At 40.0% G+C, this 22,191-nt stretch overlaps 1 protein-coding gene and 2 pseudogenes across 1 annotated transcript; all 3 read right to left on the minus strand.

Annotated features, from left to right (window-relative positions):
- On the minus strand, nt 1-991 carry LOC115018565 (odorant receptor 131-2-like; annotated as a pseudogene).
- A 2,975-nt stretch (nt 992-3,966) lies between these two features.
- Nucleotides 3,967-4,956, minus strand: LOC115018564 (odorant receptor 131-2-like). The gene has a single exon (XM_029447617.1). It carries the CDS (start codon nt 4,954-4,956, stop codon nt 3,997-3,999), a length of 960 nt encoding a protein of 319 aa, XP_029303477.1. The 3' UTR covers nt 3,967-3,996.
- A 9,313-nt stretch (nt 4,957-14,269) lies between these two features.
- LOC115018563 (odorant receptor 131-2-like) lies at nt 14,270-15,472 on the minus strand (annotated as a pseudogene).
- Between the last annotated feature and the right edge of the window lie 6,719 nt (nt 15,473-22,191).

Consider the following 22,191-nt stretch of genomic DNA (forward strand, 5'->3'; position numbering starts at 1 on the left):
TGTTCTATTACGAAAGCTGGATATTCAGACTTATGAAGGCCAGTCAGAGGATAAGAGTTTCAGTCGACAGCAGAGATGGTACACAAGGACGCATCTGATAGTGTGATCTCTGATGCCATAGATGAGAGCGCTCAGACATCTGGGGAGAATGATTATAAACACGTAAAAAACATTCTGGATGCGCACAAGTACTATCCTCATAGCAGTTTTTGAGATGGCGATAAGCAAGGGGTTCTGTATAGTTGCAGACAGACTGAGGCCCAGCTGCACCAGATGCAGCAGCAGGGTGTTACGAGCCTTACGAGCTGAAGCTTTGTCTGTGCAGGCTGACCTGGCTGCTATCATCACACCAATATAAGAGGAAATTATTGCCACACTAGCTGATACAAACAACACACAAGTGTAGACGTTGTCATAATCATCAGACCAAGGTCCAACAAAAAATGATATGTCAGAGCAAAAGTCTTTCATCTGCAGGCTCTCCAGGTCTTCAAATGGAAAATCTAACATTAAAATAACTCGAGCGAGGATATTTAGTGAACTGAAGGCCCAAACCACAATAATAGCCACTGCTGTGTTTCTGATAGGTAATGATGGTAGAGTGCCTCAGTGGGTAGCACACAGCTACATATCTCTCCAGAGACATCACCACCAGCGTGAGAGGAGAGATTTCATTTGTGAGATTGGCGAGTAGGACAAGAACACCACACACAGGATATGTCAGCGTTACTCTACAAGCAGCCAGCAGGTACAGTAACTGGCTCAGTGCCATCTGTACAGTGTCTGCTGAAAGGAGGTTAAACAGAAGAATGTATCGGGAGGTTTCACGAAACACCGTTTTACTCCTCAAGGTGAATAACATGGTTCCATTAATGAAGAGAAACACACAGCATGGCACTGTAGTCAGAGTGGAAAGTAAAACTCTTTCCAGTAACCCCTGATACTGCTGTTCAGCAGTGACATTAGTCAGAGATTGATTTGCATACAACATTTTTGAGAGGCAATAAAGACATAAACCTATTGAACACACAATGAATTTCTTCCAGTTTGTATTCCCACAAAAACAAAGATCCAGCGTAAGCAGCCATGCCTGTAGAGTTCACATGGAAAATCAAAAATCATGCAAATGCATTTTCCCTCCGCAGACAGTTGGCAGGTCACAGTGTACGCTTGTGTCCACGTGAGCAGAGCTGGACTGCAGGGTTTGCCAACCCTCACATACTGTATATGAGCTCTGCCCTCCCACTTATTTCACGTGACATCATCACACCTGCCTGGAGCTATGGCTGGCTCAGGTACAGCTGATCTTGTGGGGTCAATACCAGAACTCAGCTGGTACCAAGTTCAACTTTGACTGTTTACACCAGAGTTTTAGTTGAGATCGACCCGATTGTACTGCAGACACACTCCACTACCCCTTAAGAAGACTTGAGAAACAACCCGGCCTCCATCGCTTCTCCAAAGTCCATCCACCAGTGTTGCATCCCCAGAAGACACCACTGTGTTGTACAAGTGACAGTATGCAGAACAACTTCTTATGCTCCGGCACTACGCCTGCATTAGCTCACATCTCAATGTTACGCTCCATTTTACTAAAATACTTGAACTCTTACTTCCAACCCGAATGGCACAATCCACCGTTTTTTCCAGAGTACTATGGCCTCCGACTTAGAGGTGCCACCTGTTTAGCAAGGACATGAGAGGTGTCTAAAGTTAGCTAGCGTAAGATGCTATTCAGTACCCCAATTCAGTACTAATTACATATACTTTATATCACTGTGTAAAGTATAGCGTACTACGCACTTGTGCACCGTGTTTGCAAACAGAGACAATGAACAGGTAGTGGACATGAGACGTTCCTCTTCTGCAGACTCAGAAGACAAGTTCATTATTTAAAATCTTAAAAATGTGTCAAGTTCAGCTTGAAATGGGTAAGTACAGTTGAATGAACACATTTTAGTTTCAGACATTGGAGGTCAAAGTTAAATTTCTTTTGTTTACTTTTAACTTAATTGAACTTGTTAAACTTACCATACTTTGTCTCCACAGAGATTAACGTCATCCCCTCTCCATTTATATTCCTGATTCCCACAGGACTCATTAATCATGTCAATATTTACTGAAAACATTAATGAGTAAGGGTTTGAATATTTAATGTGTTTAAATGAGTTATCAGGAGACCAGGTCAGATGGGAGGACTTTCTCTCTGTGACTCCTCACTGTTTTCAGCAGCTGGAAAACAACGTTGCCACAACAATATTTACATTCAAGAGCAAAAGGCACCTGACAATTAAAGGATCATGTAACCAAATAAATCAAACAGTGAGTCTAAACTTTTTGGCAGAAGTCAAATGACCTTCTGACACTTTCATTTTTGGAGGGAAAAATATTTATTTTGATATATAATTCAAAGGAACAGTGTTTTCTTTGAGCCAGTATCTTTAAGAATTCATCAATCCAATCCAATGCACTTTCCTGAAAGTACGATATCAAGCTAAAAACGTATATCTCAATGTTCAGGGAAATGAGGATGGTCCATCATTTTATTAAGTTATGGGATACACCTGTACATCAACATTTGTGATGCCATGAGAAGTGCAACTTACAGCCTTGTCAGTAACCTGTTCAGAAACAACAACAAATATTGTAAAAGGCATTGAACTGTGACATTATCCAAACAGTCTTGACAAAAACAGAGTGGAAAGTGTTGGTTGGAGCTCAGACTGTATTTCTTTACTGGCAGGGTTTGATGCTAACTTTTCCCCAAGGAGCTCATAAAGAACTTTAGGGGCACAATGAACATTTATCAAATAATGTGTTTTTCTTTTCGTTATTATCGTCATTGTTGTGTTACAAACTTTTTTGTCAGAAAACAAAAATAGAGACTGCTTGGGCTGATGTTTATAATTCTTTTTGATCAACATTTTATCCCATAATGTTTAATGTCTTTTTTTAAATGGCAAGTGTGAACAAATGCTAAAGTTAGGTTATTTGCATTTTGCACACATGATCCGAAATACATTTTACAGGAACCCACATCATGTTTAGTCACAAGTGCGAGAGAAATGCTTGCACTGTCAAGCCCTGACTGGGGCCCCTTCTCAGTGAAACTGTGACTGAATGCATACATATTGCTAGCTTTATTTACTGCAGGAACCAGGGACTCCAGTTCTTTCTGTTATTTTCCTTCTGACGCATATTTACTCCCGACCGTGGACATTGAAATGAAATGACTTTAAATTACATTCAGAAAAAGTGTATGTTCTCATCTCAATTATTGCTGTCAAGACAGAATCTGCATGTCCCTGCATCCAAACACATTTTTCCATTTAATTATATGAATTTGCACCACCTCTAAAATCACGTTTGCTGTTAGTCTAAACACACCTTAAACTCTATAACAGATCTTGAACTCTTGTGTCTCAAAAGAGCACCGAGCTCCTGATTGAAATAGTCTTGCTGATGAAAGTGGCCTTAAAACACCAAACTGTAGTGGTTGAACTTTTGTGTTACAATAGTAGTTTAAGGTTGTTGTTGTAAAACACATTAAAAAGAAATACAAGTACAAGGCCTCCTTTTCATTATTGACGTCTGAAGCCAAAGCACACAGTTTAAGTGATGTTCATGGACACAACAACCTCTTTTCAAGCGGCCAAAAAAGTTTATTTCTTTATACATGTACAATGTTTTCATCTTCATGTTCACAACAAGTTCACAATATGTTCACTGTGTATTTTCATTTGTTTTCATGCTACGTACTGTGTAGTTTATAATGTATTTTGTACTTTGTTTATTCATAGTTCTCAAGGTGTGACTAAGGTGTGGAAGCAGCAGAGAAATAAAACGTGCCCAAGCTCTGAAACAACCCATGTCTGTGTAGTTGTGAAGAGAGCTACAATTGTTATTCTACAAAACATCTCATAAAAACATGGAATCTTTAGCAAAAGTAGTTTGGGATTCGGTTCTTGTTCTATTACGAAAGCTGGATATTCAGACTTATGAAGGCCAGTCAGAGGATAAGAGTTTCAGTCGACAGCAGAGATGGTACACAAGGACGCATCTGATAGTGTGATCTCTGATGCCATAGATGAGAGCGCTCAGACATCTGGGGAGAATGATTATAAACACGTAAAAAACATTCTGGATGCGCACAAGTACTATCCTCATAGCAGTTTTTGAGATGGCGATAAGCAAGGGGTTGTGTATAGTTGCAGACAGACTGAGGCCCAGCTGCACCAGATGCAGCAGCAGGGTGTTACGAGCCTTACGAGCTGAAGCTTTGTCTGTGGAGGCTGACCTGGCTGCTATCATCACACCAATATAGGAGGAAATTATTGCCACACTAGCTGATACAAACAACACACAAGTGTAGACGTTGTCATAATCATCAGACTTTGGGCCAATATACAAGGATATTTCAGAGCAAAAGTCTTTCATCTGCAGGCTCTCCAGGTCTTCAAATGGAAAATCTAACATTAAAATAACTCGAGCGAGGATATTTAGTGAACTGACGGCCCAAACCACAATAATAGCCACTGCTGTGTTTCTGATGGTAATGATGGTAGAGTGCCTCAGTGGGTAGCACACAGCTACATATCTCTCCAGAGACATCACCACCAGCGTGAGAGGAGAGATTACAGATGTGAGATTGGCGAGTAGGACAAGAACACCACACACAGGATATGTCAGCGTTACTCTACAAGTAGCCAGCAGGTACAGTAACTGGCTCAGTGCCATCTGTACAGTGTCTGCTGAAAGGAGGTTAAACAGAAGAATGTATCGGGAGGTTTCACGAAACACTGTTTTACTCCTCAAGGTGAATAACATGGTTCCATTAATGAAGAGAAACACACAGCATGGCACTGTAGTCAGAGTGGAAAATAACACTCTTTCCAGTAACCCCACATACTGCTGTTCAGCAGTGACATTAGTCAGAGATTGATTTGCATACAACATTTTTGAGAGGCAATAAAGACATAAACCTATTGAACACACAATGAATTTCTTCCAGTTTGTATTCCCACAAAAACAAAGATCCAGCGTAAGCAGCCATGCCTGTAGAGTTCACATGGAAAATCAAAAATCATGCAAATGCATTTTCCCTCCGCAGACAGTTGGCAGGTCACAGTGTACGCTTGTGTCCACGTGAGCAGAGCTGGACTGCAGGGTTTGCCAACCCTCACATACTGTATATGAGCTCTGCCCTCCCACTTATTTCACGTGACATCATCACACCTGCCTGGATCTATGGCTGGCTCAGGTACAGCTGATCTTGTGGGGTCAATACCAGAACTCAGCTGGTACCAAGTTCAACTTTGACTGTTTACACCAGAGTTTTAGTTGAGATCGACCCGATTGTACTGCAGACACACTCCACTACCCCTTAAGAAGACTTGAGAAACAACCCGGCCTCCATCGCTTCTCCAAAGTCCATCCACCAGTGTTGCATCCCCAGAAGACACCACTGTGTTGTACAAGTGACAGTATGCAGAACAACTTCTTATGCTCCGGCACTACGCCTGCATTAGCTCACATCTCAATGTTACGCTCCATTTTACTAAAATACTTGAACTCTTACTTCCAACCCGAATGGCACAATCCACCGTTTTTTCCAGAGTACTATGGCCTCCGACTTAGAGGTGCCACCTGTTTAGCAAGGACATGAGAGGTGTCTAAAGTTAGCTAGCGTAAGATGCTATTCAGTACCCCAATTTAGTACTAATTACATATACTTTATATCACTGTGTAAAGTTGATAGGAAAATACAGGAAATACTGATTGTAAAGCACAGCAGGAGACAGGAGGTGAACTGCTCTTTCTAAGAACAGTCCTCAGTCTAGTGAATTAGCACGTCTGATAGCGGAGTCGAATGAATTAGCACGTCTGGGACCTGAGTTGATCAGTACATCTGTGTTTACTGTAAACCCCCATCATGTAGAACAAAGGAAGACTGACCTGGAAGCTCTTCATAGCTTCCTGTCCTTTGAGTGGGTATAAATACTGAGGCTGGGAGAGTTGAAAGAGTCCGGTGAGCAACACAGCAGACTTTACAAACCTGTATATGTTTGAGTTTTGATCATCTTTTGTATGAATAAACTCGCTTCCTTCTTGCAAGAATATTGATCAAACCTTTGTATTTGATCTGAATCCTGACTTTGTGGCGTTATTAAGAATATTTTTCTAACAAAAGTATAGCGTACTACGCACTTGTGCACCGTGTTTGCAAACAGAGACAATGGACACGTAGTGGACATAGAACGTTCCTCTTCTGCAGACTCAGAAGACAAGTTCATTATTTAAAATCTTAAAAATGTGTCAAGTTCAGCTTGAAATGGGTAAGTACAGTTGAATGAACACATTTATTTATTTTTTTACACTTTTTTAAATTGTTTAACATATATAGACACTACATAAGACAGTACACAAACCTCCACATCCAAGACATAACAAAATGAAGTACATTAACAGTCTCACAAATAACATAATTAAATTAACTACACAAACATGTGGGTAGGCTATGTAAGGAGATATACAAACATGTAGGCAGATATGAAAGGCTTCAATCCTTCTCCCAGCATAGGAACATTAATCATCTCCAAGTTGCTGAACCAGAGTGCCCTCTACATCCGCATGTTCCAGAGAGTTAAGGAACGGGCCCCATACTTTTTAAATAGTTCTTGTTTTCCTTTAATTGAATAGGTTATGTTCTCTAATGAGACACATGCAGACAGTTCTTTTAGCCATTTACCAATACTTGGTATGACTTGACTGTTTACATTTCTCCATGAAAGTGCTATCATACGTGTTGCCTGTAGCAGACATAGATTAATAAAGATTTGTTCTTTCTTCCTTATGTTGTGTTCTTGTGGGTAACACCCTAACACAAGACGCCTGGGCTCCATGCTTAACTGCAATGATAGAATCTCTTCTATCATACATTTAACCTCCTCCCAAAACGTTCTTATCTTGGTACACTCCCAAACACAATGGAAGAACGTTCCCTTGGATTGTCCACATTTAAAACATAAGTCTGGGATATTACCATTAAACTTGTTTAGCTTGTCTGGAGTAATATATGTACGCATTAGCCAGTTATATTGTAAGAGCTTAAGACGGGTATTCGCTGTTTGTGATTGTGCTTTCTTGCAGGCACCTTCCCACTCATCAATTGAAAGGTCTTCTTGCAAATCCTCCAATTGTTAAGTTTCACTTCGGAGGACTCGGGGGACGCAGATATAAGCAAATTATAAAGTGCAGAAATTAAGTTTTCCTTTAATATTATGTTCTCTAGTGGTGAGTATGGAGGTATAGATAATAATTGTTTTTGGTTTGCTCCAATAAAGCTTCTAATTTGTAAAAATAATTCTGTGCAATGTTGTGTTGCTCCTCAAACGACATCAGTTCATCATCATTGAGCCGATATAGATCCTGAACTCTCTGTACACCCTCTATCAGCTCTGCCTGGAGTGAAGTCATCATTTCCCAAACTGGACTAAAACGTGAGAGAGAAAGGGGCTCGCCCAGGTACTTCCTCACTTCATGCCAGACTCTAGTCATGTTCCTAGTAATAGGGTTAGTGTTTTTTTGTACCTTTCTTCAGACGAGTACAAACACATGGGAAGAGGTAGCTCTAAAAAATTGGGACTCCATCTCTCTCCAGGCAGGGAGCTGTCATTTGCAAAATAAAACATAGTAGTCCTTAACTGAGTTGCCCAGTAGTACCAGAGAGGATTAGGACATGCAAGGCCCCCCCCCTCTATCATAGGGCATGTACAGGAGGGTTAAGCGCAAGCGAGCTCGTTTGTTGTTCCACAAAAAAATTAAAAATAATTTCCTTAACTTTGAAAATAAGTTTGGAGGAGGAGGCAGGGGGATGCTTTGGAATAGATACAGCAACTTGGGGAGTATGTTCATTTTTAATATATTAATTCTCCCAATTAAGGAGATCGACATCTATCGGGCTTCTATCGATCAATTGTGCTGGTAATTGACTCCATAATAGGATCGTAATTAGAATTCACCACATCTGTTATATTGGGCACTATTTTCACACCCAAATATGTAAAATTATCTGCAACTTTAAACTGGGAGACTGGTGCAGTCGGACTACTTCTCTCTTTGGAATTTAATATTATGGAAGATTTGGAATGATTCATTTTGTAACCGGAAAATTCACCAAATGTTCCCATCACTTCTAATAATACTGGAATTGATCTCTCCAACTCCCTGAGAAACACTATGACGTCATCAGCATATAAAGCTATAGTTATTCCAGAGATCTTTGGATGAGACCAAACAGCTATAGTCAGCGGTTCTATTGCCATTATAAACAAAAGTGGTGATGGAGGACACCCCTGACGACACCCCTTGTGGATCTTAATTTGTTTCGAGGTTGTATTATTTGTAAGTATTTCTGCAACAGGGTCAGTGTACAACAATTTAACCCATTTACAAAACACTTTACCACATCCAAATTGTTCGAGGACATCAAAAAGATATGGCCATTCGAACCTATCGAATGTCTTATCGGCATCTAACGATATGAGAGCAGTATCTGGCATTTCCTTTTGGCTATGTAGAATGTTCAGCACCCTCCTGACATTATGAAACCCTTGGCGCCCCTTAATAAACCCATTCTGATCTTCCTTAATTATCCCTGGGAGCAGGCCTTTACACAACACCTTTACATCCGAGTTGAGAAGGCATATTGGTCTTAGGTTCTCACATCTATTGCAGGTTTCCCTGGTTTTGGTAACAATGTCAAGGCTTGGCAAAATCAAGGCTTCTCTCAGTGATGGCGGAAGGATTTCATTTTTAAAAGATTCTAATAACATATTTAAGAGGGGCGTTTGTACTTTATATTTAAACCTGTTGTAGATATCTATAGGTAGGCCATCTGGCCCTGCAGCCTTCCCACATTTCATGTTATCAGTTGCATCAGAGATCTCTTGTAATGATACTTCAGCTTCCAGACGAGGTCTGAGTTCTGTTGGGACACTAGGTATATTGAGAGTGTCTAAGAAGTTATTTTGACTTGTCAAATCTGTATTTATGTCAGAGTCGTATAAGTTTTCATAGACATTTTTAAAAGCCTCATTTATTTCTATAGGATGGACTATATCATCTCCCTTATTGTTCTGTATTAACATAATGGATCTTTCAGTTTGTAATTGTTTAATGCGCCCGCTAATATCTTTCCAGGCTTCTCTCCTTGGTCGTAAAATGTTTGTTTGAGTCTTAGTAGACTTGCCACTGCTTTAGAAGATTATAGTTCATTATACTGTGACCTCAGTACGAGCACTTCTTGTTGTACTTTGGGGCAGGGTTTCTGAAAGGCCTCACTCTCCAGGGTTTTTATTTTCGATTCCAACATTGTCATTTTCTGACGAGCTTTTTTGGATTTGGAGCTTGTGTAGTTAATAATTTGGCCTCTAATAAATGCTTTAAAAGCTTCCCATCTTATAGATGCTGATGTTTCCGATGTATTTGTCTCAAAATATAAATCAGTTTGTTTGCCAAGATACGTGACAAAATCTGAGTCTTGCAACCATTATTGTTGGAATCGCCATTTAGGAGAATCTCTCGTCAGCCTTGAGTTGACATAAAGCAGTGAGTTTGGGGCATGGTCCTAAATAAGGATTCCATCATAAGTTTAATTTTAGAAGAACAGAAAATATTGTGGAGGGCCGGGCCAAAAGGCTGAACTCAATTCTGCATAATATTAATTGTATTTCTTTATAAAAAGCAGTAAATAGCATTGTTTTGACAAGCTGGTAAGAGTATATGTTAGAGTTAAGTAATGAAAAAGTGAGGTTGCCTTACAACAAATGTCATTTATTCAATCAAATTTCCCAAAACAGTGGTAAACAAAATGTGAACGTTTTTTTTTACCATTTGTGACGCATATTAGTGAACATTTTTAGCCACATTCACTACAAAACACATTTTGAGTTTCATATACTGTTGGAAAGTTGTGTAAAGTTCTAAAGACATCACAATATTGTCTTTGTGCTCCAAACATTAAGCAAGATGCATCATCTTGAACTGTCACTGAACATCACTGAACTGTGATTTTGAGAAAAAGGTGTCCCAGTTCACTGCTAGTTGGTGCCTTTACATGCCTACATTTGTAGTCTAACCACCTCATTTGGTGTTTAAGTTATTTTTTCTTGTTCAGTGAGAGACATCTAGTCTCTGCTGGGCTTTAACGAGTGCATCAAAGTCAGGATGAATGTCTGAGGTGGAGATGCGAAGCACAGCTGACAGATGATCATCAGTGAGAGAGGATCTATACCTGGATTTTGTAAACTTCATTATTGAAAATGTTTGTTCACATATGTAAGTAGAGCCAAAGAGAATCTTCTGAGCATGTCTCCTCATGTTTGGAAAGTTCTCCTCCTTGAGAGAAGAGTAGAAATCCAGCAGAGATCCCGACTTAAAGTGCTCTGCAAGTACTGCATCAGACTGCAGGTCAATGAGTTCCAGCTGAACATCACTGGGTGCATTATCCACACTGCAGGTGAAGGGAGAGGAACTCATGTACATTTCATCCTCGATTGTTCTGAGATCTTCAAATCGCCTTGAAAACTCACTATGCAATGCTCCTAACATGGATGAGTACCTGCGGAGGTGATCAGCTGATGGTGTGACGTCTTTCAGGGTTTGCATGTGAGTGAGAGTGTTGCTCTCCAGTTGGCTTGAAAGAAACTGCATCTTCCTCATGAAAGCCTTCACCAGGCTGTGCATTTCATGAACAAGAAGTCCCTTGCCTTGCAGTTTGGTGTTCAGTTCATGCATCAGTGCAGTCACATCAACAGCAAATGCAAAATCTGCCATCCAGTCGTCATCTGAGAGCTCTGGGAAGTCTTTGACTTTCTTCTCACAAAACTCTCGAATCTCTGCTTTCAGGTCCCAAACTCTTTTTAGCACTTTGCCCAGGCGAAGCCATCTGACAGCTGTGTGGTAGCCAATGTCACGATGCTCAGTCTCATGCTCCTCCAAAAGTGTGACAAACTGTCTGTGGTTCAATGCCCGTGCCCTGATGAAGTTTACTATTTTAGTAACAACATCAACAACATGGTTAATTTTTAGCACTGACTTGCACAACACATGTTGGTGTATAATACAATGCAAAAATACCTATTTCTGATCTGGGTCCATTTCAGTCACTTTATCTTGCATACGTTTCAAAAGTCCTCCTCAAAAGTCATTTTTCCCTGTACACATCGCTTGCCAATTATCCATGATGATCGATTGTTGTCCATTCTTTCTCATAATAATTGACATCAATCTTTGCTGGACGCTTCAACGCAGGCAAACACTGGCGGCTGTGTTCTACTTGTAACGTCATCGTCCGAACATTGCCGAAGTGGATGTTCTCGGCGCAGTGACCAATTGTTGTTAGCGGAAGTCATTTTTATGCTGTTATGATCTTGATTTATTAACCCTTTAACACCTAAGCCTAAAAAGCCTCAACATTTTCGCCTGGACTTTTTTGCTTATTTTGACGATAAAAAGGTCAGAAAATGTCCTGTGAGTAAGTGCTTTTGCCCATTTTCCAACAATACTTGGAACATTCCATATCTGGCAGTCATTTACAATTTATTGCATGTTATGAGAGTGTAATAATAGTTTAAAATGAAGAGAAACATAAAAGCGGAATTTGAGTTTAGTGGTTTAGTGAACAAAAAACACTGCAATTTTACATGAATAAGAAATTTAACATTTTACATTTGAAGTTTGAAATGTATACAACTATTTCCAGTAAATGTTTTGAGTCTTTTACTCTTATATCAGCAAAAACAGGCCATAAAATGGAAAATATGTCCAGGCGTTTTTCCCCACACAGGGTAATTCTCTCCTCTCTGAGTGTCCCTTCACATGCAGAGGTCTTGGTGGTACTGCCAGTGAGTGACTGTTCCTGTTGCTCCTGTTTTCTCTGGGTCACTCAGATGAAGATTAGATCAAATGGCCATGAACTGTCCTGTACAGTCTGGGGACATGACAGTGGCAGGGAATGACACATGGAAAATGGTTTGCTTACACCAAAAGTTGCTCATCTTTCTGCAGGTCCAAAACTGACATGTACAGCAACATGCCTGTGGACTTCATAATTTCTTCTGGAATTATTTCAGTCCAGATGAACTTTCTCCCTCTCTCCAGGCTTTTGGCTGCATTTTTGTTTGTGTATTCACGGAGGAGTTTGAAAACTGCAGCATCGAAGTGGGAATAAATGTCACCTGGTGCTGGGTTTCCCATATCGAGAGGGGGTTGGACACCTGGAGTGGTTGAGGGACTCAATCATCCGGCTCTGCCTCAGTCTGCCATCTTGTGGTGTGATGTGGTGAGGGGCTTCTGTGTCTGACAGCATCACCAGATCATCCAGCATCCCCACAGCTCTCCCTCTACAGGCCTGAATGTGATCTTTGGTGACACCTTGTGATCTCTGGTGACACCTCCTCCTCTCCAGCTCCAGCCTGCACACAGCCTCTGCTAGGACGCAGGCTACTTGAAGAAGACGCGCACATTTACGCATATATAGTACAATTACACACCTAGTACAATCTTACAGACTTGGTACACTGTTCTAAACAAGTCACCACGCAATACAAGTGTTGATTTACATACCATCTTGCTTCCATTTGAATTGAATCCGCTGTTTTCCGGCTCTATTCCTGCTCTGTGTTGTCTGTGTCTCTCCAGCGCTGTGTGTGTATTCGCTCAGAACAAAGGCACTGTTTTAGCGGGCTTCCAGAGGGCCGTAAGCGAAGTTACCGTAATGAGTAATCCAAAGTTTTGCTTGCAAAATGTGTCGTCGCCGACACATTCGGTGTTAAAGGGTTAAGAATACATCAATAATAAAAATATATGTATGGCACATTTCACAATAGAAATGCAACCTCTATCATATACCAAGCCAGATAACACTGATGAAATATCATTTCGTAGGCTCTTTAAGAAATCATCAATCCAATCCAATGCACTTTCCTGAAAGTACAATATCAAGCTAAAAACATATATCTCAATGTTCAGGGAAATGAGGATGGTCCATTGAACTCATCATTTTATTAAGTTACGGGATACACCTGTCCATCAACATTTGTGATGCCATGAGAAGTGCAACTTACAGCCTTGTCAGTAACTAGTTCAGAAACAACAACAAATATTGTAAAAGGCATTGAACGTGACATTATCCAAACAGTCTTGACAAAAACAGAGTGGAAAGTGTTGGTTGGAGCTCAGACTGTATTTCTTTACTGGCAGGGTTTGATGCTAACTTTTCCCCAAGGAGCTCATAAAGAACTTTAGGGGCACAATGAACATTTATCAAATAATGTGTTTTTCTTTTCGTTATTATCGTCATTGTTGTGTTACAAACTTTTTTGTCAGAAAACAAAAATAGAGACTGCTTGGGCTGATGTTTATAATTCTTTTTGATCAACATTTTATCCCATAATGTTTAATGTCTTTTTTTAAATGGCAAGTGTGAACAAATGCTAAAGTTAGGTTATTTGCATTTTGCACACATGATCCGAAATACATTTTACAGGAACCCACATCATGTTTAGTCACAAGTGCGAGAGAAATGCTTGCACTGTCAAGCCCTGACTGGGGCCCCTTCTCAGTGAAACTGTGACTGAATGCATAGCAAACATATTGCTAGCTTTATTTATTGCAGGAACCAGGGACTCCAGTTCTTTCTGTTATTTTCCTTCTGACGCATATTTACTCCCGACCGTGGACATTGAAATGAAATGACTTTAAATTACATTCAGAAAAAGTGTATGTTCTCATCTCAATTATTGCTGTCAAGACAGAATCTGCATGTCCCTGCATCCAAACACATTTTTCCATTTAATTATATGAATTTGCACCACCTCTAAAATCACATTTGCTGTTAGTCTAAACACACCTTAAACTCTATAACAGATCTTGAACTCTTGTGTCTCAAAAGAGCACCGAGCTCCTGATTGAAATAGTCTTGCTGATGAAAGTGGCCTTAAAACACCAAACTGTAGTGGTTGAACTTTTGTGTTACAATAGTAGTTTAAGGTTGTTGTTGTAAAACACATTAAAAAGAAATACAAGTACAAGGCCTCCTTTTCATTATTGACGTCTGAAGCCAAAGCACACAGTTTAAGTGATGTTCATGGACACAACAACCTCTTTTCAAGCGGCCAAAAAAGTTTATTTCTTTATACATGTACAATGTTTTCATCTTCATGTTCACAACAAGCGTCACTGTGTATTTTCATTTGTTTTCATGCTACGTACTGTGTAGTTTATAATGTATTTTGTACTTTGTTTATTCATAGTTCTCAAGGTGTGACTAAGGTGTGGAAGCAGCAGAGAAATAAAACGTGCCCAAGCTCTGAAACAACCCATGTCTGTGTTGTTGTGAAGAGAGCTACAATTGTTATTCTACAAAACATCTCATAAAAACATGGAATCTTTAGCAAAAGTAGTTTGGGATTCGGTTCTTGTTCTATTACGAAAGCTGGATATTCAGACTTATGAAGGCCAGTCAGAGGATAAGAGTTTCAGTCGACAGCAGAGATGGTACACAAGGACGCATCTGATAGTGTGATCTCTGATGCCATAGATGAGAGCGCTCAGACATCTGGGGAGAATGATTATAAACACGTAAAAAACATTCTGGATGCGCACAAGTACTATCCTCATAGCAGTTTTTGAGATGGCGATAAGCAAGGGGTTGTGCATAGTTGCAGACAGACTGAGGCCCAGCTGCACCAGATGCAGCAGCAGGGTGTTACGAGCCTTACGAGCTGAAGCTTTGTCTGTGCAGGCTGACCTGGCTGCTATCATCACACCAATATAAGAGGAAATTATTGCCACACTAGCTGATACAAACAACACAAGAGTGTAGGCTTTGTCATAATCATCAGACCTTGGGCCAAGCAGAATGTTTTCTTTAGCACAAAAGTCTTTCATCTGCAGGCTCTCCAGGTCTTTAAATGGAAAATCTAACATTAAAATAACTTGTGCGAGGATATTTAGTGAACTGACGGCCCAAACCACAATAATAGCCACTGCTGTGTTTCTGATAGTAATGATGGTAGAGTGCCTCAGTGGGTAGTACACAGCTACATATCGCTCCAGAGACATCACCACCAGCGTGAGAGGAGAGATTATAAGATGTGAGATTGGCGAGCATGGCAAGAACACCACACACAGGATATGTCAGCGTTACTCTACAAGCAGCCAGCAGGTACAGTAACTGGCTCAGTGCCATCTGTACAGTGTCTGCTGAAAGGAGGTTAAACAGAAGAATGTATCGGGAGGTTTCACGAAACACCGTTTTACTCCTCAAGGTGAATAACATGGTTCCATTAATGAAGAGAAACACACAGCATGGCACTGTAGTCAGAGTGGAAAATAAAACTCTTTCCAGTAACCCCTGATACTGCTGTTCAGCAGTGACATTAGTCAGAGATTGATTTGCATACAACATTTTTGAGAGGCAATAAAGACATAAACCTATTGAACACACAATGAATTTCTTCCAGTTTGTATTCCCACAAAAACAAAGATCCAGCGTAAGCAGCCATGCCTGTAGAGTTCACATGGAAAATCAAAAATCATGCAAATGCATTTTCCCTCCGCAGACAGTTGGCAGGTCACAGTGTACGCTTGTGTCCACGTGAGCAGAGCTGGACTGCAGGGTTTGCCAACCCTCACATACTGTATATGAGCTCTGCCCTCCCACTTATTTCACGTGACATCATCACACCTGCCTGGAGCTATGGCTGGCTCAGGTACAGCTGATCTTGAGGGGTCAATACCAGAACTCAGCTGGTACCAAGTTCAACTTTGACTGTTTACACCAGAGTTTTAGTTGAGATCGACCCGATTGTACTGCAGACACACTCCACTACCCCTTAAGAAGACTTGAGAAACAACCCGGCCTCCATCGCTTCTCCAAAGTCCATCCACCAGTGTTGCATCCCCAGAAGACACCACTGTGTTGTACAAGTGACAGTATGCAGAACAACTTCTTATGCTCCGGCACTACGCCTGCATTAGCTCACATCTCAATGTTACGCTCCATTTTACTAAAATACTTGAACTCTTACTTCCAACCCGAATGGCACAATCCACCGTTTTTTCCAGAGTACTATGGCCTCCGACTTAGAGGTGCCACCTGTTTAGCAAGGACATGAGAGGTGTCTAAAGTTAGCTAGCGTAAGATGCTATTCAGTACCCCAATTTAGTACTAATTACATATACTTTATATCACTGTGTAAAGTATAGCGTACTACGCACTTGTGCACCGTGTTTGCAAACAGAGACAATGAACAGGTAGTGGACATGAGACGTTCCTCTTCTGCAGACTCAGAAGATAAGTTCATTATTTAAAATCTTAAAAATGTGTCAAGTTCAGCTTGAAATGGGTAAGTACAGTTGAATGAACACATTTTAGTTTCAGACATTGGAGGTCAAAGTTAAATTTCTTTTGTTTACTTTTAACTTAATTGAACTTGTTAAACTTACCATACTTTGTCTCCACAGAGATTAACGTCATCCCCTCTCCATTTATATTCCTGATTCCCACAGGACTCATTAATCATGTCAATATTTACTGAAAACATTAATGAGTAAGGGTTTGAATATTTAATGTGTTTAAATGAGTTATCAGGAGACCAGGTCAGATGGGAGGACTTTCTCTCTGTGACTCCTCACTGTTTTCAGCAGCTGGAAAACAACGTTGCCACAACAATATTTACATTCAAGAGCAAAAGGCACCTGACAATTAAAGGATCATGTAACCAAATAAATCAAACAGTGAGTCTAAACTTTTTGGCAGAAGTCAAATGACCTTCTGACACTTTCATTTTTGGAGGGAAAAATATTTATTTTGATATATAATTCAAAGGAACAGTGTTTTCTTTGAGCCAGTATCTTTAAGAAATCATCAATCCAATCCAATGCACTTTCCTGAAAGTACGATATCAAGCTAAAAACGTATATCTCAATGTTCAGGGAAATGAGGATGGTCCATCATTTTATTAAGTTACGGGATACACCTGTACATCAACATTTGTGATGCCATGAGAAGTGCAACTTACAGCCTTGTCAGTAACTAGTTCAGAAACAACAACAAATATTGTAAAAGGCATTGAACGTGACATTATCCAAACAGTCTTGACAAAAACAGAGTGGAAAGTGTTGGTTGGAGCTCAGACTGTATTTCTTTACTGGCAGGGTTTGATGCTAACTTTTCCCCAAGGAGCTCATAAAGAACTTTAGGGGCACAATGAACATTTATCAAATAATGTGTTTTTCTTTTCGTTATTATCGTCATTGTTGTGTTACAAACTTTTTTGTCAGAAAACAAAATGAGAGACTGCTTGGGCTGATGTTTATAATTCTTTTTGATCAACATTTTATCCCATAATGTTTAATGCAGGGGTGTCCAAACTTTTTCAGCATCGACATCAGACAGGAAAGCTTGGAATTTTCTGTGTTAAAGTTCTCGTGCTTGAATTATGTTGTGTCCTTTAGACTCCTAAGACCAATCAGCTCTTCCGTAACGCAAAAGTTATCGTCAACTCCCCGCAAAACAAATGAACAGCTGTGCGGTGTCTGTCGCATCTGTGCTCTCATCACATGCAATCCAGTAAAAATCAAAAGCACAAGCTTTATCTGACATGTGATGTTTTAAGTTAGCTGACAAGTCAAAACTGTGTTTCTGTGTCAGAACTAAGAAGTACAAAACATTCAAGCGCAAGTTTCTATCTGGGCCATATTCCATTATACTTTTAGAATTTGCTGCGGGCCAATTAAAAATGTTTGGACACCCCTGGTTTAATGTCTTTATTTAAACGGTAAGTGTGAACACGTGCTAAAGTATTTTGCACACATTATCCGAAATACATTTTACAGGAACCCTCATCTATGTTTAGTCGCAAGTGCGAGTGAAATGCTTGCACTGTCGAGCCCTGACTAGGTAATTTTGTTTACTACAGTGGTATGAAACCAAAATTAACAGATTTTGCTGCGATTTAATTGCAATAAACATATTAAAAGGATGCAGAAATAACTACATAAAGATAACGATTAGTAAAACATCTGAATTAATGCTTTGTCAGGTCTGTCTGCAAGACGACAAGCAAACAACTTTTAAAATGCTTGTTTTCTGAACGGAGTTGGGTTAGATCAGGGCTAAGCTAACATTGTAGCTCCATCAACACTCTAAATAATAGAATTTGGGCACAAATACAGCAGCGACTTTATGTTTATACCATAGACAGTTTCTGTACAAATATGAGGTACTGTAGAGCTCTGGGTTCTAACAGCCAACAACTACGGTTTTCCTTTGTTTCTGATTCACAACGTCAGTATGTCAGTGACAACAGAGGAGAATCTAAACGCTGATAGTTTTTCGCGACACAGCGTCACAGGAATAGGCAAATTACTTCAATCATCTTGTCAATTGTATGATTTGTATGATAGTGTGCAAAGTTGCGTCTTTTCGTGTCTTTGCATTGACTTTATAAGTAATCGCGTCATGCAACAAATTCACTTTGCATCTGTTGTGATACACCATAAGAACCAACACCCCAACAATTCTGTCTCCAGGTCTTTAAAATGTATTTTAACCATTCAAACCACATTTACTTATATACTAAATATATACAGTACTGCTTGAAAGTTTGTGAACCCACCAGACATGGTCATTGTTTTTGTACAAAAATAACCTTATTAAATGTACACCCAAACACCAATTTGTAAAGCACACTTTTCAAATAATGGACACAAATAAAGAAAAATTATGTTTTTTCATTATTTATTCAACAAAAGTGGTTTATCTCACAAAAACAGAAAATTTGACCTATGCAAAAGTATGTGAACCCTTTCAGTTAGTAGCTTGTGGAACTCCTTTTGCAGCCATTACTTCAACCAAACGTCTTCTGTAACCACTGACCAGTCGCTCGCATCGGTTGTTGGGGATTTTTGTCCACTCTTCCTTGCAGAACTCAGCCTGTTGAGAGAGGTTGGAGGGACATCTGGCATGTACCGTCCGTTTCAAGTCTAGTTACAACATTTCTATTGGATTGAGGTCCGGACTTTGACTAGGCCAATCCAGAGTACGAATCTTCTTTTGCTGGTATGCTTTGGGTTGTTGCCTTGTTGCAGAACCCATTTTCGGCCCAGTTTCAACTCCCTGACTTTAAATTTGTTGATAGGCCTGAGAATTCATGTTTCACTGGATAATATGGAGTCGTCCAGGTCCGGAAGCAGAAAAGCCGCCCCAGACCTTCACATTTCCACCACCTGCTTCACTATTGGGAGGAGGTTCTTTTCTTGGTATGCAGTGTTGGCTTTTCTCCAAACATAGTGGTTGTGATTGTGACCAAATAATTTGTAGACTTAAATCTTGGACTTGTCTGTCCAGAGAATGGACTTCCAGAAGGCCTCTGGTTTGTCCAAGTGCTCTCTGGCAAAGTTGAAAGCTTCCTTCTAGCAACCCTCCCATGAATGTCATGTCTATTAAATTTTCTTCTGATTGTAGACGCATGTACATTTACCTCAGATTCTGCCAGAGAGGTCTGCAAATCTCTAGAGCGTAGGTCTTCAACAGAGGGTACTGCAGGGGTCACAAAATTGTTTGTAGATAAAGCAATAAAAAAATTCACATTCCCTCCTCCGCTGTACTTTGCGAAGGGTTGAATGCCCTGCATTTGTAAATGATTTCTGATATCCTCGGATATCTCCTTTCCTCTCGGCATTGTTGTTCTGTGTGGGTACACCTTGGCACTACAGTGTTTTGGTTGGTTTCCGTTCTCTTTTAATCTGTGTTGCCCAATCCTTTTCAAGAACAATAAGAGTTATCTTTTGAATGAGACCAAAATCATACATCTGGCGCAAATGGTTGAAGAGCAGCTTATATTTTACTTTGGGTGTGTGGTTTGAAGGTATTTTCGGGTAAATTCTCCACACTGTAAGAGGTTAAAAAGAACAACATTGCAGACCATGAGGTTGAAATGCAGATGTATGCATGTTAAATGCAGTATTTAAAAATGTTTATCTTAAATACATACTATTTGAAACGTTCTAGATAAACTAATTCAACAAACATGAAGTCTGCAATAACTAAATATGTTAAAAATACATACTACACATAACATAAATATACATAAACACATACTAGGAATGCAACAGACGCCAGACACCTCCGGAATACTGCGAAATACAAAGAACTATTCACCGGCTGCGGGATTGTTCATGTGAAGCAGCCTCAAAGGTTTTCCTGTCTATGTTGCTGACCTCCAATCTACCTCCAAAGCAGGCCAGGTATCATGGTCATCCTCTTCCCCATCCTTCAGAGTGATTCTGCCCTCCTGCCCTGTCACCAAGTGGTCCCCCTGTGTTCCCTCGCTCTAATGTTCTTCAGTTCCCAGACCACTTTCCCCTGAACAGCCAGAGCAACCCGTCAGCTAGGAAATTAAAAACTGCCGACACTTTCTAAAAATCCATGATTTCAAGTCCCACATACGATCATGGAGTTAAACAAACTCAATAAAAGCCAATATTTCCCAAAAGACTTTGCATATGTAAGCAACTAGGCCACAACACACATGTAACAGAAAATACACACACGTTAAGAGCACTCATAGTAACGTAACAAGTCAACAAGTCTTTAATTACCTAACTCATCGATAACCAAAGCTAAATGTCTTGACAATAGTGGTCCTCTTTCTTTACAGTGGAAGGACAACACAACATTCAACAAACAGTTATTATGTTAACATTACCAGCAAGACTGCTTACAAGCAACTAATACTGGTTGTCTGGTGTGTTTTCACAAAGGGAGATGAGACTCATGACGACAGTGTGAATTTCCCACATGGTACACCTTCCTGGTGAAACTGGATGGCGGGTAAAAATAAGCACCTGGCAACATCATGTGTCATGGAGGTGAGACATGGCTAGGCCCTCACCTGGCCAACAGTGGAGTTAGCAGTGAAGGGACTACAATGCATGTAGAAGAGGCTGTCCAAAACACACAATAAACAAAACCTTCAGCATCTGTCTGGTATTTGTGTTTTACCTGCTTTTAGTTGGTTTGGCTGGGGCATCACTAAGAAATAATATTGTACTGCCTGGTGGTAACACTCAAGAAAAGGGTATACCCTGGCATGATTACAACCATTTAAACTATAAATAATACCTGGTTCTGCTCTTTCATGCTATCGTCACCTCCTTCATCAATTTACCAAGCTTCATAAGGTGACAGAATTAAAGGGTCAGTATGGTCTCCTTAACAATCTGCTTAGCACTCAGTCCTTTGCAGTCTCCTCAGACCGTACAATTGTTCTACTATAATACATTAAGTTGGCGGTGTGTCTGGTTTGACAGTTGATTGACACATATTTTTATAGGTTGGGCTGTGTAGTTTTGCTCTAATAACGGCTCGAGTGGGTGCAGCCATTAAGCTTCCTTCTCATCTCTGCAGAGAATTTCAAATGTACCTGATCGGTAGATCAGGCAGGATGTACGGATCCAGTAGCGACACCACCAATCACAACTTTGAGGACGGCTGTAGCTCATGAGCTAGAGTCGTCCAACAACCCTATGGCATACCCAATGGTGTGCGGATGCGTGTGAATGTTAATCCAAGTGTATGTACCAGTGTATGAATGTGTGAATGGCAATATTTTGTAAAAGCAGGCCGCAGACTAGTTTCTGCACTTTGCAATGTGCCTCTGATCAAAACTATATATTTTTTCATTAAAAAGGTGAAATAATAAACAAAATAATCTTTAACCATATTCTTTTACATTTGTTTAAAATGTATTAGTACCAAAAGCTAAATAAACAATGTAATTGGTTGCTGAAAATGTCTGGCCCATCTCCTTTTTCCTGGTTTTAATAATTGGCCTAATTGAATTTGTAATTGAATAGCCCTGTCCTACACCAATTATTGCTCTTATGTGAAATTATTGGAGAGTCTCTCTAAGATGAATATATTTTGTATCATTAAAATGAAGGGTACTTGAGTGGAAATAGTTTTTTCCTCTACATTTTCATAGCCATGTTCCTCATAATTACTCAAAGTTGGGTAGGTGCTGTTGCATCATGGAAATGATGACATGAATCAGGGTATTGAAAAGGTGGTTACGGACATTACATCATGCATTGATAATTAGTTTACAATGCTGGTATGTG

The sequence above is a fragment of the Cottoperca gobio genome, chromosome 14 (assembly GCF_900634415.1).
Source record: "Cottoperca gobio chromosome 14, fCotGob3.1, whole genome shotgun sequence".
Taxonomy (NCBI): domain Eukaryota; kingdom Metazoa; phylum Chordata; class Actinopteri; order Perciformes; family Bovichtidae; genus Cottoperca; species Cottoperca gobio.

Bases quoted from the DNA above. Each gene is read 5' to 3' on its own strand.
- LOC115018564 (XM_029447617.1), bottom strand. From the start codon at position 4,956: ATGTTGTATGCAAATCAATCTCTGACTAATGTCACTGCTGAACAGCAG.